At 40.1% G+C, this 18,484-nt stretch overlaps 2 protein-coding genes across 2 annotated transcripts in view; one reads left to right on the top strand and one right to left on the bottom strand.

The window, feature by feature from the left end:
• syn3 (synapsin III) overlaps positions 1-18,484 on the top strand; it is a 109,903-nt gene that overhangs the window by 54,738 nt on the left and 36,681 nt on the right. The window lies entirely within an intron of this gene.
• LOC131369875 (metalloproteinase inhibitor 3) lies at positions 163-13,663 on the bottom strand. The gene is made up of 5 exons (XM_058416767.1): positions 13,389-13,663; positions 6,640-6,722; positions 5,262-5,373; positions 3,754-3,875; positions 163-2,823 (listed from the first exon to the last, which is right to left on the bottom strand). Exons 1-5 carry the CDS (start codon positions 13,510-13,512, stop codon positions 2,626-2,628), a joined length of 639 nt encoding a protein of 212 aa, XP_058272750.1. The 5' UTR covers positions 13,513-13,663; the 3' UTR covers positions 163-2,625.

Raw genomic sequence — 18,484 nt, 5'->3', positions numbered from 1 at the left:
TTCTCCGCTGAATCCCAATCCAGTTAAGGCTCATAGACAGATATGTTTCAGATTCTGGTCAGAGTTGTAAAGAAATGGAGCTTGATGGTAGGGTGATGGTTTTATTGTGTATGTGAGCTGTGAGGTCTTGGCATTGATTCATACGCAAGTAAGAACATACTGTACAAGAACCGACTTGATGTGTTTATTTAGACGTAAAATCTGATATAATATACATACACTTTTGCCCGGGTTCGAGGCAGGCATTCGTTCGATTTAAAGTATAAACATACATTTTGTTAAATAGGACATGTTCACAAATGCAATTTTCATTAAATCTTTATTATAAAAATATAAAAGAGAAATTAAAAATCATAACATTTCTGTAAGCTCCTACAAGAAAAGACATTTCCCCTTACAAATCAGTGTACACAAAAACACACACACACACACACACACACACACAGTACATAAAAAAAAGCCTTGAACGTTCTATTAATTATATCCGAGGCTTGATTGACTGAAAGGTGTGTAAAACAGACAGTATAAAGTGATGGAGACTAAGATGCCTCAGGTTTTTCTTGGATATGGATAATTACTGAAATAAATAAGGTGTATTTTGTTGAACAGCATCATAGTAGTTAGAATAATCTTGAAACTCTGGTTCAATTTGTTTTATCAGTTGATTTTGCTGTGGGTTTCTTTATTTTTCCCCCCAAAAAACTAATCCTAGGTCTGTTTTGTGCTGGAGGTTGTTCTCCTTGAACATTTCCTAATTGATTAACTGGAAACGCCAGGTCATGACTGAATCGTTTCTGCCATTTCATCTACCGGAGGCATCTTAGTCTCATACAGAGGAATGAACTGAAGATACTGTCAATACTGTGAAGATGAAAAAGACCAAACAAGAGCTTAGTAACAACAACGACAACAAACAAAATCAACAATAGTTGCATCTGTCCATTTCAAATAGGCCAATATCTTTACAGAAACCCAAAACTAACACCAGAACTAAAACCTCTGTTTGTACGGTTATGAAAAGACGGTTTGTTAGTACCAGCCAGCTCATTGTCCAGGAGAGAAGTACCGTCAAATTAACACGAATAACATCGCCATCGTTGTAGTACTTTTTCTTCACCAAGTAACTCCTGGCACAGACTTGACTTTTGGTTCTGGGATTTGCACAGGATTTTGTAGCCTTTTCTTGTATCCCACTATGGGGCAGTTTAGTTCCCAGTTTAGATTAAGCTCAGTCATGAATACAAATCAGTGCAGGGCAGAGAGCTGATTCTGTTATAGACCACTGAATAACGTTTCTCTGGAGCGCTAGCTCCGTGAGTTTAACGTCGGTTCTCGAAACGCAACAGAGGTTTTAGTCAGGTCATCTTCTTCTTCTTAGCTTATACCATAACGAGCGAGAGAGAGGAAAAAAAACAAAACAACAACAACAACATAGAAAATCAACTAAAAATGCTCTGTTCAAGAAAATAACTGTTCCCCACAAAGTGTGCTATGCGGATTGATTTGTAAAAAATATACATTATAACTCTGTTATTATTCATGACTATTCGAACAAATAAAACTTTGAATGCAAGAGGATTATATTACGGAAGTCGAACAACTACAGCACAAAGTCGGAGGCAGGCAAAAGGATCACTTATAAATAGATATTATACAGCATACATGGTGGATCTATACAGTTATTCATATCGTTCTAAATAATAAAAAATAACACTCGACGAGTAAAACTGCTTCAGAGGGAGGACCAGTATTGCTTTCATAAATTATTAGGTCAGACAGCGTCCTGTGACAGCGTCCGGATGGAACTGTAAGTGTGATACTGTACTGTATATCAATGCGCTCTACATTGTGCTGTGTTAAGTGATGCTGTGTCTGGCACCCAACCTTTTCACAGTAACACTTATTGCTTTATATATGTATATATACTTTATATGTATAATATTTATATATATATATATATAACGGAGTGTCCAAATGGTTTAATCGAAAAAGAGGCAGCAGTTTAGAAAGCTTGTTTAGTGCAGTCTCAAAAGAAACAAAAAGGCCAGGCGAGAAATTGACATTTTTTTTTATCTGAATATTCTGAACTTGATTACGAAAGACAAATAGATTGGGAAATCGTATCACAGCGATAGGGGTGAATCGTTATGGGAAGTTATGGGAGTTTTAGTGTGTCACTGTAAGCGAACGCATGGAGAATTTTCTAGATGTTTCTGTCTAAAGCCAGTATATCATACATACGCTCGTCCTTACTCGTGACACAGATTCTAATCACTGATAGCTAAAGACCGAGTGCTGTCGTTTACCCTGATTCGATTCCCACGGGCGGCTCTCTTGAGGGGATTAACTGCTCAGTGTCTGTGCGTCTCTGTATGTAAATATAGTATGTATTCATACACAGGTATCGTTTACCTCTAAAGTGCTACCACAGGCATCAGTATCATTGTCATTCTGCACGTTCCTCGTTCCTGTATATTCTGGAAACAAGGAAGGGAAACTTTTACAGGGTTTTTTTTTTTTAGGATTGTTTTGAAGGGCAGTAGGAAAAAACAACTTTTATGATTGGTTTGAAGGGCGGTATAAAAAAAAAAAAAAAGGTTAAAAAAACAAGACTGATGGGATTTTTCATGGATCCGTGGTGTTTATGTTGGTTTTGTCGCGAGAGGCCATGCCCCGGTACCAGCTGCAGTAGCCCTCTTTCTGCTGGATGCAGGCGTAGTGTCGTGACTGGTAGCCAGGATAGCCGAAGTGTGACAGCATGTCCGTCCACAGGCACTCGTGCTTTGAGGTCACGAAGCAGGGCAAGAAGTGGCAAGGCTTAATCTATACACAGACAGGAGAAAATGGAAAAGAAAAGGAAGAAAGATCATCAAAAATGTGTGTGTGTGTGTGTGTGTGTGCACATACATGTGTTTGTACACTGTTTCTTTAGTATCACGATGAGCGTAAACTCTAAATCACAACAGATGTGACAGTTTATAAATCTCATATAAGATAATACACAGCTCTAATATTTTCACCCTCTAAAAAATTTGTACTTGTTAATGAAACGGTTCAGATTGGATTTTAAAGTATAAATATCTGTTCTGGTAGATTCATTACCACGAGCGTCTAAAAAGAAAAGTAATAGTGAGACATTTTGTACAGATAAAGATCTAAAATGTAGCGAAGCTCCAGTGAGATATTTCAGTAACTGCTCAGAGAACAGCAGGGAGAGTCATTACAGTCCAGTTTGGTGCTTTTTATAGTTTATAGTTTGTTTACAACTACATTTCCTACACGCTATGACAACTTAATTTCCCATTTACACACAAACCTTGATGCCCAGACTTTATTACATTGGGTGTGTGTGTGTGTGTGTGTTACTCCTACTAGCAGCACACAGCCCTCCTTCCTTTTAGTTGGTATGTGTACTATTGGCATTGAACCGCTAATTAAATCGAATTGCTTAATTGTTTTTGCCCAAGCCACTCTACTCCACTGGGTGGAAAAGATTCTGCAGTCTACACTGTAATTTAACTGACTGAAGATTTTTCTTGTTATTTAGTAGGAAATAAAGATTAAATGTGTGTGTATATATGTGCGTGTGTATCTGTGTGAGAGTGTATATATGTATGAGTGTGTATATATATATATACCTGTGTGTGTGTGTGTTTATTCCATGCGTGTGTGTGTAAGTGTGTTTATCAGTGTGTGTGTGTATATATGTGTATATCTGTGTGTGTGTGTGTGTGTGTGTGTGTGTCCACTCACCCTGCAGTTGCAGCCCAGCTGGTAGCGATGGTTCATTCCTTTTTTCTGAGCGAGTGACAGACGCTCCCACCTCTCGTTAAAGTTGCAGAGACCTGTGTAAACCTTTCCTTCGTACACGCGACCTAGGATGGAAAAAAAAAAGGAAACGAACGGTTATTAGCACCTCATGATATGCTATTTGAGGGACAGTGCACAGTAAGGGATTGGTTTCCATTCCTCGAACCCATTATGCATGCAGATTTCCCTCGAGGGTTTCCTTAAACGTTACATGTCTGATATGCGGCGCGTTTTCCGTGTTCTCTCATCATATTGAACACTGAAAGTCAGCTGACTTTTATTCCTGTGCTGTTGCCATTAGATTAAACTGCCTCCCTCTATGACGGATCATGATTCTCCAAAGGTCCTTTAACGAGTTATTTTTAGCTTTGCGCTGTTTGTGGCTTATCGCCTATGACAGGATCCCCAACTCTGCAACAGGTGCACTAACCGAGCTCTGCAGCACAGTGGACTAAAACCATGACCGTGCACACGTCCCCTTGAGGTGGCTTATCCTTACGGCCAGATTATTTTCGACGCTCGCCTGGAACGAGATCTTATCGGGGCTGTCTCGAGTGGAGTGTGCGGCGACAAAGCTTGTCATGTGGCAAGCAAATGCAGCGCTGTCAAAAAGAAGGCTTCTGGTCGGTCTGAGTTAAAAAAGCTCATAAAGTGAACTGACACCAGCTCTGGGAAAAGTGCGACCCAATTATGGACGGTGTATGGTGTAAAGTTTTTTAACTGTGTGTGTGTGTAGAAGGAAGAGAGGTGAACTGTGTACTGTGTAATGGGTGTGTGACTCTCTCCAGCCAATCAGCAACAATCAAGACCTTATGTGTTTCTCTTTTCCTTATGCAAGAATGACTCTCGTTCCTCGTTGCCAAGCGGGCATTCATGCAATGGAAAAACGATCGAAAAATATTCTGCTGTTGTTTGTTTTCAGCAAGTGGAGCATTGCTCGTTTGCGACGCTTGAAAAAGATGTGGTCATGCGCTGCTTATAATGCTAAAATAAGTCCAATCTGCCCTTCCTGCCAACTTCCTGCCAATTGTTAAATGCATGCAGAGAATTTTTTTGCACGGAAAGGGCAAACCGCTGGAGCAAGTTTAGCTCAGTGCTTCTCTGGGGAATGTCAACAGTGGGAAATTTTGCCTCACGTGTGTAATAGAGGATGTTTGCTGTGTGCGTCCGTGTCGTTTGGTTTAGAGGGATAGTGCTTTTAAGGCAAACAAAAGGCTGCCATTAGCAAACTTGCTTTTGTAGTGCGAGGCATGTGCTAGACAGGGGGAGTGAAGAGCATGCAAATGGCTGCTTAGTGCTGAGGCTGTGAGTGTCACCTTTTTCTTACGTCGCACTGTTCCTGTCACCAAACATTTTAGGAGGAAAAGACCCTAAAATGTCTTTTTGGAAAACCCTACATCTACGGATCGTTCTTCTGCACAGGGTTTAATGATGCTGTGACTAAAACTTACCTGTAATCAAGTACTGGTATTTGTTAATGTCGAACTTGACTCCACACAGACTCTCTGAAGCGTCTGTGTAGACGTGCTGGACGTGCTGGATTTTGTTGAATCCTTTGTACATCTATAGGAGCCAAAAGAGAACATTGAACAAGGTTTTAGTTGTATGGAAAACCACCTGAATCACATCACACCTTGGCTCTGTGCTTTAAGACGTGATACAAGAAGCAGATGTGTGTGTTTCAGCAGCAGGCAGTGCTCCATCAAGAGCAGGTATAAAAGCGCAGTTAGATTAATATGAGTGAATGAATATTCTACAATTATGTATAATATGTGTATTATAATATAAGCATGCAAGGGGCTACAGGTTGTAACTGCATCAGTCTTGAATCTATTTTTTTTTCTTCCGACTTCATTAAGGTCAAGTGAACCAGAAGCGTCCAGACAAAGCAAACGTTTTTCTCAGAGCTCTGTTGTATAAATGTAATTTATTTGTCCACAAGGCAACAGGAAATCCCTGTTTAGATTCACCGTTCTCAGAAAGCCAAGGACTGAGAGGAAGAGACACAGCAATCCAAACTGCTGCCAAACACCCCCCCACACACACCACCACCACTTTATGAGAAAGCCATTAGCTAGAAACAATCGTTGAGCAAGACATCTTTTTTATCCATTTGTCATAATACAGTCTAAACGAGACAAATGGACACATAAGGACATGTTTATCAGCTCCTACGCTAATTTCATCTTTCATAGTCCCCAGCTATAAATATGTGTTATATAGATGTGGAGGACTGAGCCAAAGTATACAGATTGGAGGCAAAATTTGTCAATTATTATTTGGCTAATTTCAAACATGTTAGGAGCTATTATTTAAGAAATTAGACCTTTCTATGAAGAAACTAACAACTTAAAATGGTGATGTTTTATTATGTAGTTACTGCTAGATGATTTTTAGTTAGCGTTTGTTGTAGCGCATGACCAAGCCAGATCTTTAAACGTGCTGTGAAACAGCTAGCTAGCTATTTAGGTAATTTAGTTACCTAATGCTGAGGTTTTTACTCACTAGCTAACTAAAGTTAAAGTTAAATAGTGTAGGTTCTTAGGTTGCTAATATATATTTATTGCTAATTAATTGATGGTTTATTGAGGCTCAGTAAACATATGCCACATCAATCCACACAGATGTTTAAGCGTTCTTGGCAAACAGCTGTAAACTAGAACGCCTACAATGACCAATGTTTGGTGCTGACTGTATAAACACAGGGTTTATTTGCCAATCCATGACATCAGCAGTGTAACTATCCTGTTACTACTACAGACTGCTTAACTAGCATGTTATCACGCGAGTGTAAGTTTAATAAAGCCAGCGCCACGTCGAATAACTTGCCTTCATCTGCTTGACTGTGTAGCGCATGGTGCCAAATGGTCCATCATTCAGCAGCTTCTTCCCCACCACTTTGGCTCGGATCACTGCAAACAAAATCACATAAGCACATGTCCTGGTTACTATCCTGCAGACATCTTGAGTCACGAGCACAGAAAGTATGGCTGGTGTCCAGCAGCTTGTTATGACCAAACAGCGGTGATAAACAGGTATATTTTTCCCTACTAGCTGAGAGTTTTAATGGTACTCTAATAGATTTCCGTAAGTTCAGCAAAGCATATATCCCTCGACATGTCTCGACATGAACCAAAGGCTAGTTTCTGCTCATTCAGTACTCAGTATGTACTGAATATTTTTATAATCCGAATTGACTACTATGGTACAAAGAAGCCTGTTTTACAGGTCTAACAACAAACTATTAAACACAGCACATGATTAAAACGATGATCTGTACCAGCCTGGATTAAGACACAGTGATTGTGATCGTCAGAAATGTATGGAAACAAATACTGTATGAGATTTTTAATGATGAACTTTTATGAATAGATCTTGCTTCACCGTGCATAACGCAAACACAGCCATGTAAAAGTGCACTGTGTTTGATAAGCCAGTATGTGGTTAAGTAGTATGTGTGCAAAGAACGCAAGCAGGAACATGTGCAGGAACTCAGTTTTTAATGAGATCGTGTGCAATTTATTCGTATTTTGAATCGTCAAAGTGGGACATACTGAGTAGATGACTCTCGGAAACAGAACTGCCTCCTTGGAGAGCAGGGAATGAGGACATGTCAATACTCCGCCATCTTGCTCTCTAATCCTGCCCGGTGCAAAAGGATTAAACGAACCAGTGCATCCGTCTCAACACCCTCAAGTCTGTACAGAGATCTGATGCATTTGTCTTATCAGACTAGACCCATATACACAGCGGCAAAATAGGGAGCATAGACAAAACATCTGGCTTTTCCAGACTGTTCGAAACGCCTGACGCCGTTTGTATAGGAGGCAGCTAACGTGATGGCTCATTTGCAGAGATGAATAGGCTTTTCCTGTACTGTCTGATTCGGCACTCTCTCAGAGGAATATCAGCTCTTAAACACCAGGCAGCGTGTGAAGTTCACCTGCTCCTCTCAACCAGACAGAGAGGAAGAGAAAAGGGAGGAGGTGACGGAGAAAGCTCGCAGTAACGGGGATGTTTGTTATCTTTTCTTCCCCGTAGGAATTTCCTTCCCACATTTCCTTAAGGCTTGCATTCCACAGGCTAAGCCAAAAAAAGAAAGCAGTCTGACTCCTCCTGTCCAGAAGGGAAAGAAGGTTCTAGCATCTTCTCCAGCATCACTGGTCATCTAAGCTCACCAAGTAGATCAGACAAGGGGAAAGAAATAAAGTCACTCAAAGCTAAACCATTGGTGGGATAAAACCAGCATGAGATTGGCTTTTCCCCATCAATGGTTTGGCTTTATGTCCAATGAAGAGTCTCCATATGTAAGCCAATGGAAGGCTGAGCCAAACAATTGGTGGGATAAAACCAGCATAAGATTGGCTATCGCTTTCATTGGCTTCCATATCTAAACACTTCATTGGACATTGAGTCTTCCTATAACGCAATATCAATAACTATTCACACTATATTTTGTGTCCAGTTGCCTCAAGTGAACTACAGCATACAAACTCCATCAGTTGTGTTCATTCTAAATGTAATTCATGTTTCTTGGGATTTGTATTGGATTTAATATAACATCATACACCATCAGAACCCCCTTTGCCTTTATCCCAGGACACATTCAGTGCTGTTCAGAGGACCATATGAGAATAACATCAGATCTGCTCAATACATAGTGCAGTAAAGGTCTGCTCAATATAACAGCCACAACTCTGTGAAGAGTTTGACCTACCAGCTAACAAGAATCTCTTACAACTATTTGTCTAGACATTTCTGTACATCAAACCATGTTTAGATGTGTTCCGTTACAACATACACTGACCACAGCTTTAAAACCACCTGCCATATAATGTTCCGCCAAAACAGCCCTGACCCGTCAAGACTCCACAAGATCTCTGAAGGTGTGCTGTGGTATCTGACACCAAGAAGTTAGCTGCAGATCATTTAAGTCCTGCAGGATGTGAGTTTGAGCCTTCATGGGTCGGACATGTTTGTCCAGCGCATCCCACAGATTCTTGATTAGATTGAGATCTGAGGAATTTGGAGGCCAAGTCAACATCTTGAACTTTTTATGTTCTCAAACCATTCCTGAACAGTTTTTGTTCAAAGTGTGGCAGGATTATCCAGCTTCGTCCCATAGTGCATTCTGTTACTATCACTTCCCCAGGTAAGTCACATACATGCAGTCCACATGATGTAAAAGAAAACATGGATAATCAGACAAGGCTGTGAAGGTGTTCTTCCATTGCTCCATGGTCCAGTTCTGATGCCCATTGTAGATGCTTTCTACAGTGGACGGAGGTCAGTATGGCTACTCTGACTTGTTTGCAGCTACACAGCAAACTGTGAAGCACTGACACCTTTTTTTTTTTTAGCAATTTGTGCTACAGAAGCTCTTCTGTGAGACAGGACCAGACAGGCTAGCCTTCACTCCTCACATGCATTAATAAGCCTTGAGCATCCATGACCCTGCCACTGGTTCACTTCCATGGATCACTTTTGGTAGGTACTACTGCATAGACCCCACAGGACCTGCTGCTTTGGAGACGTCTTACAGTAATGTCTTACAGTAAATGCAAATTTTAGTACACATTTGATTGTTGTACTAGATATTTTAAAGACTCTGAACATTCCATCCATAAAAGAATACCTAATAGGAACCATTACTGAGATTGTTTGCTGCAGTGTAAATTATTTGGTCAAATTTTAAAAAACAATACAATGAGGACATGAAGGGAAAATGGATAATTTGCCACCTTTGGACTTTCAGGCTGAATGATGATCTCTGACCTTTTCCCTTGTATTTGAATAGGTTGTGGGTTACCTAACCTTTAAATGTTCCACTCTTCACTTGGCTTTGAACCAAACCTGCATGAGTGTCCTTTCCAGAGACGCTCCATATTTGGTGCAGTCCGGTCTGAACCACATCACTGCACACAAAGCCCCTCTCTCCAGCACCTTGGCTGGGATTCTTTAACATGAATTAAATCTCAAAGACCAAAGTGTAGGGCAAAACACTAATCTGGCACACGGTAGGTCTTAAAAGAAGAATCTCACACTGAATAGACTATTTCAGTCGCCTTTACTTGGTGCACAAAATCGCTCTGTCTCTGTCTTTCTCTGTCTCTTTGTCTCTCTCTCTCCCCACTTTCTGTCTGTCTCTTTCTCTCTCTCTCTCTCTCTCTCTCCCCTCTTTCTGTCTCTCTCTCTCTCTCTCTCTCTCGTGTGGTTTTGTGGTCTAAAACAGGTATCATTGAATTCAGTTCTTACTGTAGGTCCAACATTCCAGCTTGAGAATATCTCAGTGTAATATTTAACCCTTTTTTTTATTCTAGCACTAGTGATGCACTTGCATGAAATTCAGTGAAGATTTATTACTACAGTATTTCTTTCAACAGAAGCTTGAGTGAGGTTACATTGGACAAGAAATATGTTTACACATGCAAAGAGGATGCATGCTCGGTTTCTACCTTTGGCTGATTGGAATATTTCTAAATATTTAGAAAAGAAAAAACACCTTAGGAATGTATTACATTTTGCCTCCTTATAAAAATACTGTTGTTATTATTAGAGTGCTAATGTAAATAGTTATACTAGCTGGTCAGATTGTTAAGCTGAAATCTCTGTAGGGATTGAATTCATTTCTAAACTGAATTTGGATCCTCAAAGCACATTAGCTCTAATGATCCACAGTGTGGTAAGTAAATAGCCATAAGCTATGAATGCAATGCGATAAGTGTGCAGAACCATTTCAGTATTACAGAGGGCCCCTGAAAAGGGTTTTTCCTGGATATCCATTGCTTGCAGCTTCCCAGGCAAACTGTTTGTCAGAGTTTTGACAGACAGATTAAAGCAGATATGGCTGTGACCATGTCGGAGGAAATTAGGCCTGATCAGACTCAGCTTCAGCGCTCAGGTTACCTAAAAAATAACAAGTGCCAGGATCCGCTTGGTGTTCCACGAGGAGCCGTATGGAGCATCAGCGGTTAACCACAGGAAGAGTGTTCTCTATCGTATGGTTACGAAATGGAATACTTCCTGTTTTCTTGGCCATGACCTTTTAGCTGGGTTGCAGGGTAAAGCACAGGAGCGAGTGAGATGAGAAGAAATGGGGGAAATGACCTTGTAGTGCTTGTTAACACTGTTGTTAATTTCCTCAGTCTCTTTACTGCACTTATTTCTGATCTGTTGTTCTTTATTAAGTGTGTGTGTGTGAGATGCAATTATTACACATTACAGCTTTTCAAATCATGCACTGGTGCATCATTATGTGAAGACGGTTTTAACCATATTAAAATAAATATGTGGCCAGTCATTTTTTAAAAGATATAAAACAATCAAAAAGATATTTTTATTGAGTTGTTATTGAGCTATTTAACTGATCGATTGAATCAAATGGGTTCAATCCAAACCTCAATAACTCAAAAACAAAAAAAGGCCCATGAAGACTGTCTTATTATTTCAACTTCTGCTGGTGGAAAGTTCCGGAAAAAAATGCTCCAGGGCTCTAATAAATAGCCAAAATATTATCATGCACCCTTATAATGAGCCAGATTTTCAAGGGGTATATTATGTTCATAAAAATAAATCTGTACTGAGGGAGTCAGTGGAATTTATATTACAGTTAAAGGGCTCCCTGGCTGCAAACAGATTCTAAAGCAGAAGTGTACTTGTTGGAAGTTGGTCCTTTCCTTCAGGTTATTGGTGCCAAGCGACAGTTTTTGAGCATGAAGAGCACACCTACAGTCACACAGTCCTGCTGGCAAAACTCCTAACACAACTTAAGACTACGATTTCTTTAGAAGAAATGAAAAATGTGGCCTACGGGATTTGTCTTTTTTTTTTTTTTTTTTTTCGTCAAAGCATTTTCTCTCCACTTAACTACTAAAAAGCACTTCTAAGCATGAAGACTCCTCCTTTTAAAGGTTTCTTGGAGGTTTCTAGGATTGTAAAGGAAAAGCATCTCTCTGTTATAAGGGTCTATGGGTTGGTTTTACACATATCATGAGTCTGTAGGTGTTTAATAAACACTCTAACCCTGCGTTCACACTGTAGTATCGTGACGCAACAAACTGGCCGGAAGCCAGTTTTAATGAGAGCTAGCCATTTCCACTGACTGAGAGTGAAGCAGATGTTAGTGATGAGAAGTGGGCGGAGCAAGTGGGCTGACATCCTTCAGTGATGTTTAAGTTTATGCAAATGAGAAACAAAACCAGGGACTAAGAGGAACAGGAACAGCAGTATATTTCTTTTATTTAATCATGTTTTTGGCTCCACATTTCGTTACTATTTGCAGCAACTAAATCATACACACGCTATTACATCACAGCATCACAAGAGTGGATTCATGTACGCTCTGTAGCTAGCTTGAGTGGATATCACAGTAGCTTGGTATTACCATAGCAGTAAACTCAGGAAAGGGTAAGATGTCAAGCATCGTAAGAGTTAATTCAACAATGCAGGTGCTCATTAAACAATAACAGGACAATTATTCAAGCAGGTGCATCGAACAAACACTGATTGGATTTACTTCATTCTAATGTGTACATCCTATAATTAACACAAAATGTTTCCGTACATCCAACATGACTCCATAATGACTTTTCAACCCGAGTTCAGGCTCAAACCGGGTTCGACATGTGATTTAATCAGGTTAATAAACCTCTCTGAAAGTGCGAACATGCTCAGGAGATTTTTACAGCACGAGTCGGTCACACTTACTCTGGATAATACAACCTAGCAATTCAATTCAATTCAGTAACAAAATAATAATTTTATGTGAATCGATTCTCTTAAGTCTCTTAAGTTTCCTTTATTCATTCTATGCAATCATTCAGCATCTGAGATTATCACCTCCATTCACCTACAATCTGATGGTCATGGCTTGAATCTGTGGTCAAAACATTCCCTAAATGATCTGAAAATCAGTTTGCCTGTTTATAAAGGTTTCTAATCTGCCCCAACCTGAACGCTAAAACAAAAACTCCCAGTTAGCTTTAAACCTGAATGTTTACATGTATTTCTTTGACATGTGCAGATGAAGGAGCTCCAGCACATGGGTTAACAGCAGACTGGCCAGTTGTCCTTCAGAGTAAACAGCTAGTGTGGCTGGACAGCACGTCCTTTAATCACACGAGTGTGAAGCTGGTAAAATGATCGGGCCGCTTTATTACTCAGAAGGCGCCCATTTGTTCAGGGGGAGAAGAACACACACACACACACACACACCAACTCCGTGCCAGCACCGTGGCCGTGTTGCCATGGCGACCGTTAACTCTTCCCTCCCTCCGGCTGCAAGGCGCAACACTCCAACTTTTCCTAAGTGCGTAGTGAGCGAGTGTAGTGCGCAGGGATGTATTTAGAGACACCCCCCCACACACACACAACAACCTGCTGAATGCACCTCACATTGCAAATAATTCCCGGTGCACTCACCAGCGCGTGCCTTTTTATACCATGCTCCAGATGCATCAAAAAAAAAAGAGTCACATATGGAGTCCAGCACTGAGTTCCACGTGTTTCTGTAACTTTAGAAAATGTTCACTGGACTTACTACTAAGGTCAATATAAGTGCGAGAGAAAGCGCTTCTTACCGATATCGGAGTTGCAGAAGGCGTCCTGCGGGTGCGAGAGCGCGCATGAACAAGCTTCCAGCTCGTCCACGCGCAAGCTGCCGAAGACGAACAGCAGGCTGAGCAGCTGGTAGACGGATTTCATATTCTCTTCTTTATGTTATTCGCGTCGAAGCAGTTCTTGTCTTTCTCTCTCTTGCTGTGTGTGTGTCTCTCTCTGTCTCTCTCTCGATCTCCCTGAGCCGGAGATTGTACACGCGCGTCTGCTCGGACTGAGGTGAGTGCTCTGTGAGAGCGCGCGCCGCTTGTGTTATAGTTGGCGCAGCTGTGTAACGCCCCCCACAGGCGTCGCGGCTAACAGCCAATCACAGCGCTGATGATGCCATTCCAATTAAACATGGCACTGGCATGACGTATTGAAAATTGACTACACGACTGCCTTTACTAAAAAAATAAATGAATAAATAAAAAAAAAAATCCTCCGAGAACAAACCCGTTCCTTTTCCTCAGGGTTTGGAAGATATGCTTCACCACCATAAGCCAGCATGAACTGTGTCATGAAGGCAACACCTCAAACCGCATAATACTGTGTTCAGAAGTTTGGTCAAAACACTATCCTACACTGTCCACTGAGTACACTGTGTCCCAACTACAGCAAACACTGCTACACATTCCCGGCACATTAGTGTTATAATAATAGTATAAACAGTGGAGTGGAAAGAAAATATATGAATAAGGATAAATATTGCATTCCGAATATGAATAAGGGTAAATATTACATAACGGTCCATTACAGTAATTAAGTATCATTCATTGAGATGCAAAGGCGGGTTAAGTAGTATACAGGAGCATACAGGAACATCTACACTATATGGCTAAACGTTTGTGTTTACCTAACCGTCGCACCCACATGTGCTTCCTAAACATCTCATTCCATGTTTATTCCCTTCGTGTTTGCTGTTATAATAATAATTAATCCACTCTTCTGGGAAGTCTTGCCACTGGATGTTGGAGCGTGTCTGTGGGGATTAGTGATCATTCAGAAGAGCATTAGTGAGATCAGACACTGATGTTGTAAGAGTAAGGAGGTCTGGGGTTCAGTCTGTGTTCCAGTTCATCCTAAAGGTGTTCAGTGGGGTTGAGTCAGAGTCAAGGCTCTGTGCAGGACACTCCAGTTCTTCCACTCCAACCTTAACACACCATGTCTTCATGGAGCTCAGGGGCTTTGTGCACAGGGGCATTGTCATGCTCTTAGTTCCAGTGAAGAGAAATTGTGACTCTACAGTATACAACAACATTATACACAATTTGGGGCAACAGTTTGGGGAAGAACCACATGTAGGAGTGATGACCAGGTGTTCATGTTCTTTTGGCTATAAATGTCGTTATAATTCAAGCACACAGGATAGACAACGTTTTCAGTCAAACAGTACATTCATTTATTACTGTAGTATGCATTTTTGAGAGGTGGCTTACTATTGTGACATATTTATTACATCAGGGTAAAATAAGATAAGATAAAATAACAATTTATTAATCCCAGGTGGAAAATTCCAGACTTACAGCAGCAAGAGACATGACACACAGCACACACAGTTTGGCAGAAAAATGGGGGGTTAAAATGAAAAACAATACAGAAATGTGTACACTTTATACACTGTAATATATCTAATTGAAGACAGTGTATTATGCATATATAATTATATATTTATAATATGCTGTATATGTACCTCACACCTCCAGGTTTGGGGGTTTAATCCCTGCCTCCACCCTGTGTGTGTGTAGCTTCTCCTCATGCTTCAGGGGTTTCCTCCAGGTACTATGGATTCCTCCCCAGTCCAAAGACACGTGTTTTAGGCTGATTGGACCCTCTAATATTTCATGTAGTGTGTGTGTGTTGATATGTGCGTGTATGTGATTGCACTCTGTTATGTGTTGGAACCCCATCCAGTGTGTCCCCCACCATCTCTGCAGAGAAGCTGAATTCTTGAATTAATCAAATTAGGCTCAATCCGTTCTTTCTGCTTCCTCTTGTGTTTTATGTTTGAAGAGTAGTGCAGAGATATCGCTCGATCCTTTGAGTTCAAGGTGCAGGCTTGTGTAACACCGGCGAGAATGATCCATGGTACTCGACCTCTGACTCTTCAGCTTTCACATTAATTCACTAGCAGATTTCTTCTGGTCTTTAAATGGTGTGGAAGAAGGGAACTCGGTTTTATGGTTGGACCTTTTTGCTTACTCTGTAGTGAAAAAATATCAAAATAGTAGCGTGTGGTATGAGTGTACAATCCTCAGGAATGTTTGAATATAAACACTCATGTACACAATGCTGTGTGAGCTCGGGGAAATCTACATTGAAAGTGCCTGGGTTTTATTTATGCTAATGTGTTAAATTACCTCGACTAATGGATCAGGCAATAGCAGTGTGCACAGGTTTAGTTCATAGTAAGAAAACTTTATTATTAGGGAAACGTAATGGCTCATACATTATTATTATTTTTTCGTGGAGGATATGAACTATACCTATAGTAAGTAACAGTGTCTTAGTTAGGCAACAGAGTCAGCTTGGTGGCACTGGGATTTGAACTCATGTCCTTCTCATGGTCATTCCAACATAAACACGGAGCTACCATGCACTATATTGCCTTATGTTGTCTTCTTTCATTCTTTCTCTTTTTTTTTATCTCAAAACCCAACAACCCATGATGGAGCTACTTCATTCAGTTGATTTCTGGATGCAAACACCATTGTGTGAGCGAGGAAACAAACTGGGACCCTACTTCTTTTTCTTCTATTTCTACATTCACCTCCTCTTATAGGCGTCCCTGACTTGTATAGACCATTCATATTCACAGAGTAGCATTTAGTTTTAATAAAAGCAGTGCTGGACAAGATAGGAGAATTTGTTGTGAATGACATGCATTCTGTGTGACCACACATAAAGCCAGCTTTACCAAAAGTAAAGCATTTCCTGACCTGTTCTAATAACAGTTACTGTACTATTCTATACTATATAAGTTATCTGTCATATCATATTGTGTAATATCATTTTGGAAAAACTGAGGCAGCATGAATTGCAGGGAGCAGGAACAATTCTGAGAACTTTATTTCTTCTAAGTCACAGCATGCATGACATTGGGCCACGTCTCTCACAGACGTGTCGACTCATTGAGAAGTACAACACAGATAGTTTTGCAAAAGAATTTTCATGCAACAACGGTTGATGCTCATGCTTATCAACATCATACAGCAGTTTCCTCAATGATGCTGTGTTTATTCTGAGCCCAGCTTCTCATTGACATTTTGTCTGACTTGGAATTCCTAGTAATGCTTAACATCCTGTAGGTGTTATTTCAGTCAATGCCTTAACAATTACATGCTCCAGAAATATCTTATATGTAATGCAACATAATGCACTTAAAAATGAAAAGGACCCTCAGATCAACATTATTACTAACTACCTGAGTGGCCTCTGTATCTATGTTTAAGAAAATGGCTATGCCAAAAAAGATAAAATAACTGACATTTACTGTCATAAGCAAGGTCTTACTTCAGAGGAATAATAATAAAAGACAAATATAATAATAAAAAATAATAATTAATAAAAATATGATACACGTTTCCATCAGGCATCAATAAAGTCCATCCTTCTAATTTTTCATCCATCTCTTATTCATATTTTAATGATATTTAAATTGACTTTTTACTGAGTCATTTTTCAATCATCAGTTTTTCCCTTCTTCTTTTTTGATTATTAACGTTAATTAAGCAACATGTGACCTTTTAACATGAGCGGCACTTGGGGGGGGGTAGTGCTTCAAGTAGTCCAGAAGGCTTAGCCATGGGTCAGCTGTGTCAGAGTTCAAAAACTCAGTGTGTAATTGTAAGTAATTATTGCAACAGTGAACTTTATTGCTGTATCATTGGCCAACGATATTTCAAAAACGTGTGAGAAAAAAGTGAGTGCAAGAAACGGGTAGTGCATTTAGATATGGAGTTTAACAGCATGGCTCAACAGATGCTACATGTTTTAACTAACTTTCGAAACATTTGTCATATCACGGTGTACGGGCTTAGAGGTAAGAGAGAGGTTTCAGGCTGATTATCTTGGATCTGTCACTTACTCCAAGATGCCTGTTGGCCCTGTTCTGCATAATATTCCTCTTACAATTATTTCTGCCATTATTCGCCCACCTCGGCTTTCTCCGTGTGCCAGCAGCACTCGAGCTGGATCGTTGACGGCTTCTTTGATCTCCAAGGCTGCTTTTGTCCGATAACATTTAGTTTACATCCGTAAAAACACCAGGGCCATTCCTAAAAAGGCAATTCAGATGTAACCCAGGGCAACAACCCCCACAAAGAAAGCTCTGCAAATTAGAGAAGATGAAGTACGTGAAGTGGGATGTCAGATCAAAACCAAAACCACTTTGCTTTCCGCTCCGTCTAACAGTTCTACTGTACCATACCTATTTAGTCTGCGGTTGGAAATGCGCTAAATTGCTGTATAGCTTTATCACGGTAAGACAGTGAGGAGTTCCTGAGGCGTGACAGCACGGAAACTTCCAAACAGACATCTGATGATGTTGATGAGATGGAATGAAACCTTTAATTGGCCTCAGTGTAACCCATAGTGCTATAAAATTTTAAGAGCGTTCTCATTTAGTGTATTCAGTGTTCAAAATCGAGTTCAAATCAAGAACAAGCATTTTTTCCCCACTGCAACATGATTATTTCCAGACATTAAGGACAATCAAATTCTATTTATTATGTCAGGATTGTTTAAGCAACCATATGCTGGATGATACCTGAAGTTCAGGACATTTAGAAGTGTATGTGTGGTACTGTGCCAAAGACACTGCATATTTTCTTTTTAGTATAGATTATTATTAATTATAAATGGTGAGCAAATTAATTATTATTAATTATCAGTACAAAAGAATTGATTTCCAAGTTACAGAAAAAATGTTTACATGTACGCAAAGAAAGCAGCATCTTATGTAACAGACCCCTTTTTAGAAACATAGAGGTAAAGGTTTCTGGGATTTACATAAAAATATAAGGTGACAAAGTCTCCAGAACTATGGCAGATTGAACAAACTCTACCACTAGTGAGATGA

Source organism: Hemibagrus wyckioides, linkage group LG19 (assembly GCF_019097595.1).
Source record: "Hemibagrus wyckioides isolate EC202008001 linkage group LG19, SWU_Hwy_1.0, whole genome shotgun sequence".
Classification (NCBI taxonomy): domain Eukaryota; kingdom Metazoa; phylum Chordata; class Actinopteri; order Siluriformes; family Bagridae; genus Hemibagrus; species Hemibagrus wyckioides.
Note: the sequence above shows the minus strand (reverse complement) of the source record. Positions and strands in the feature narration are given on the sequence as shown.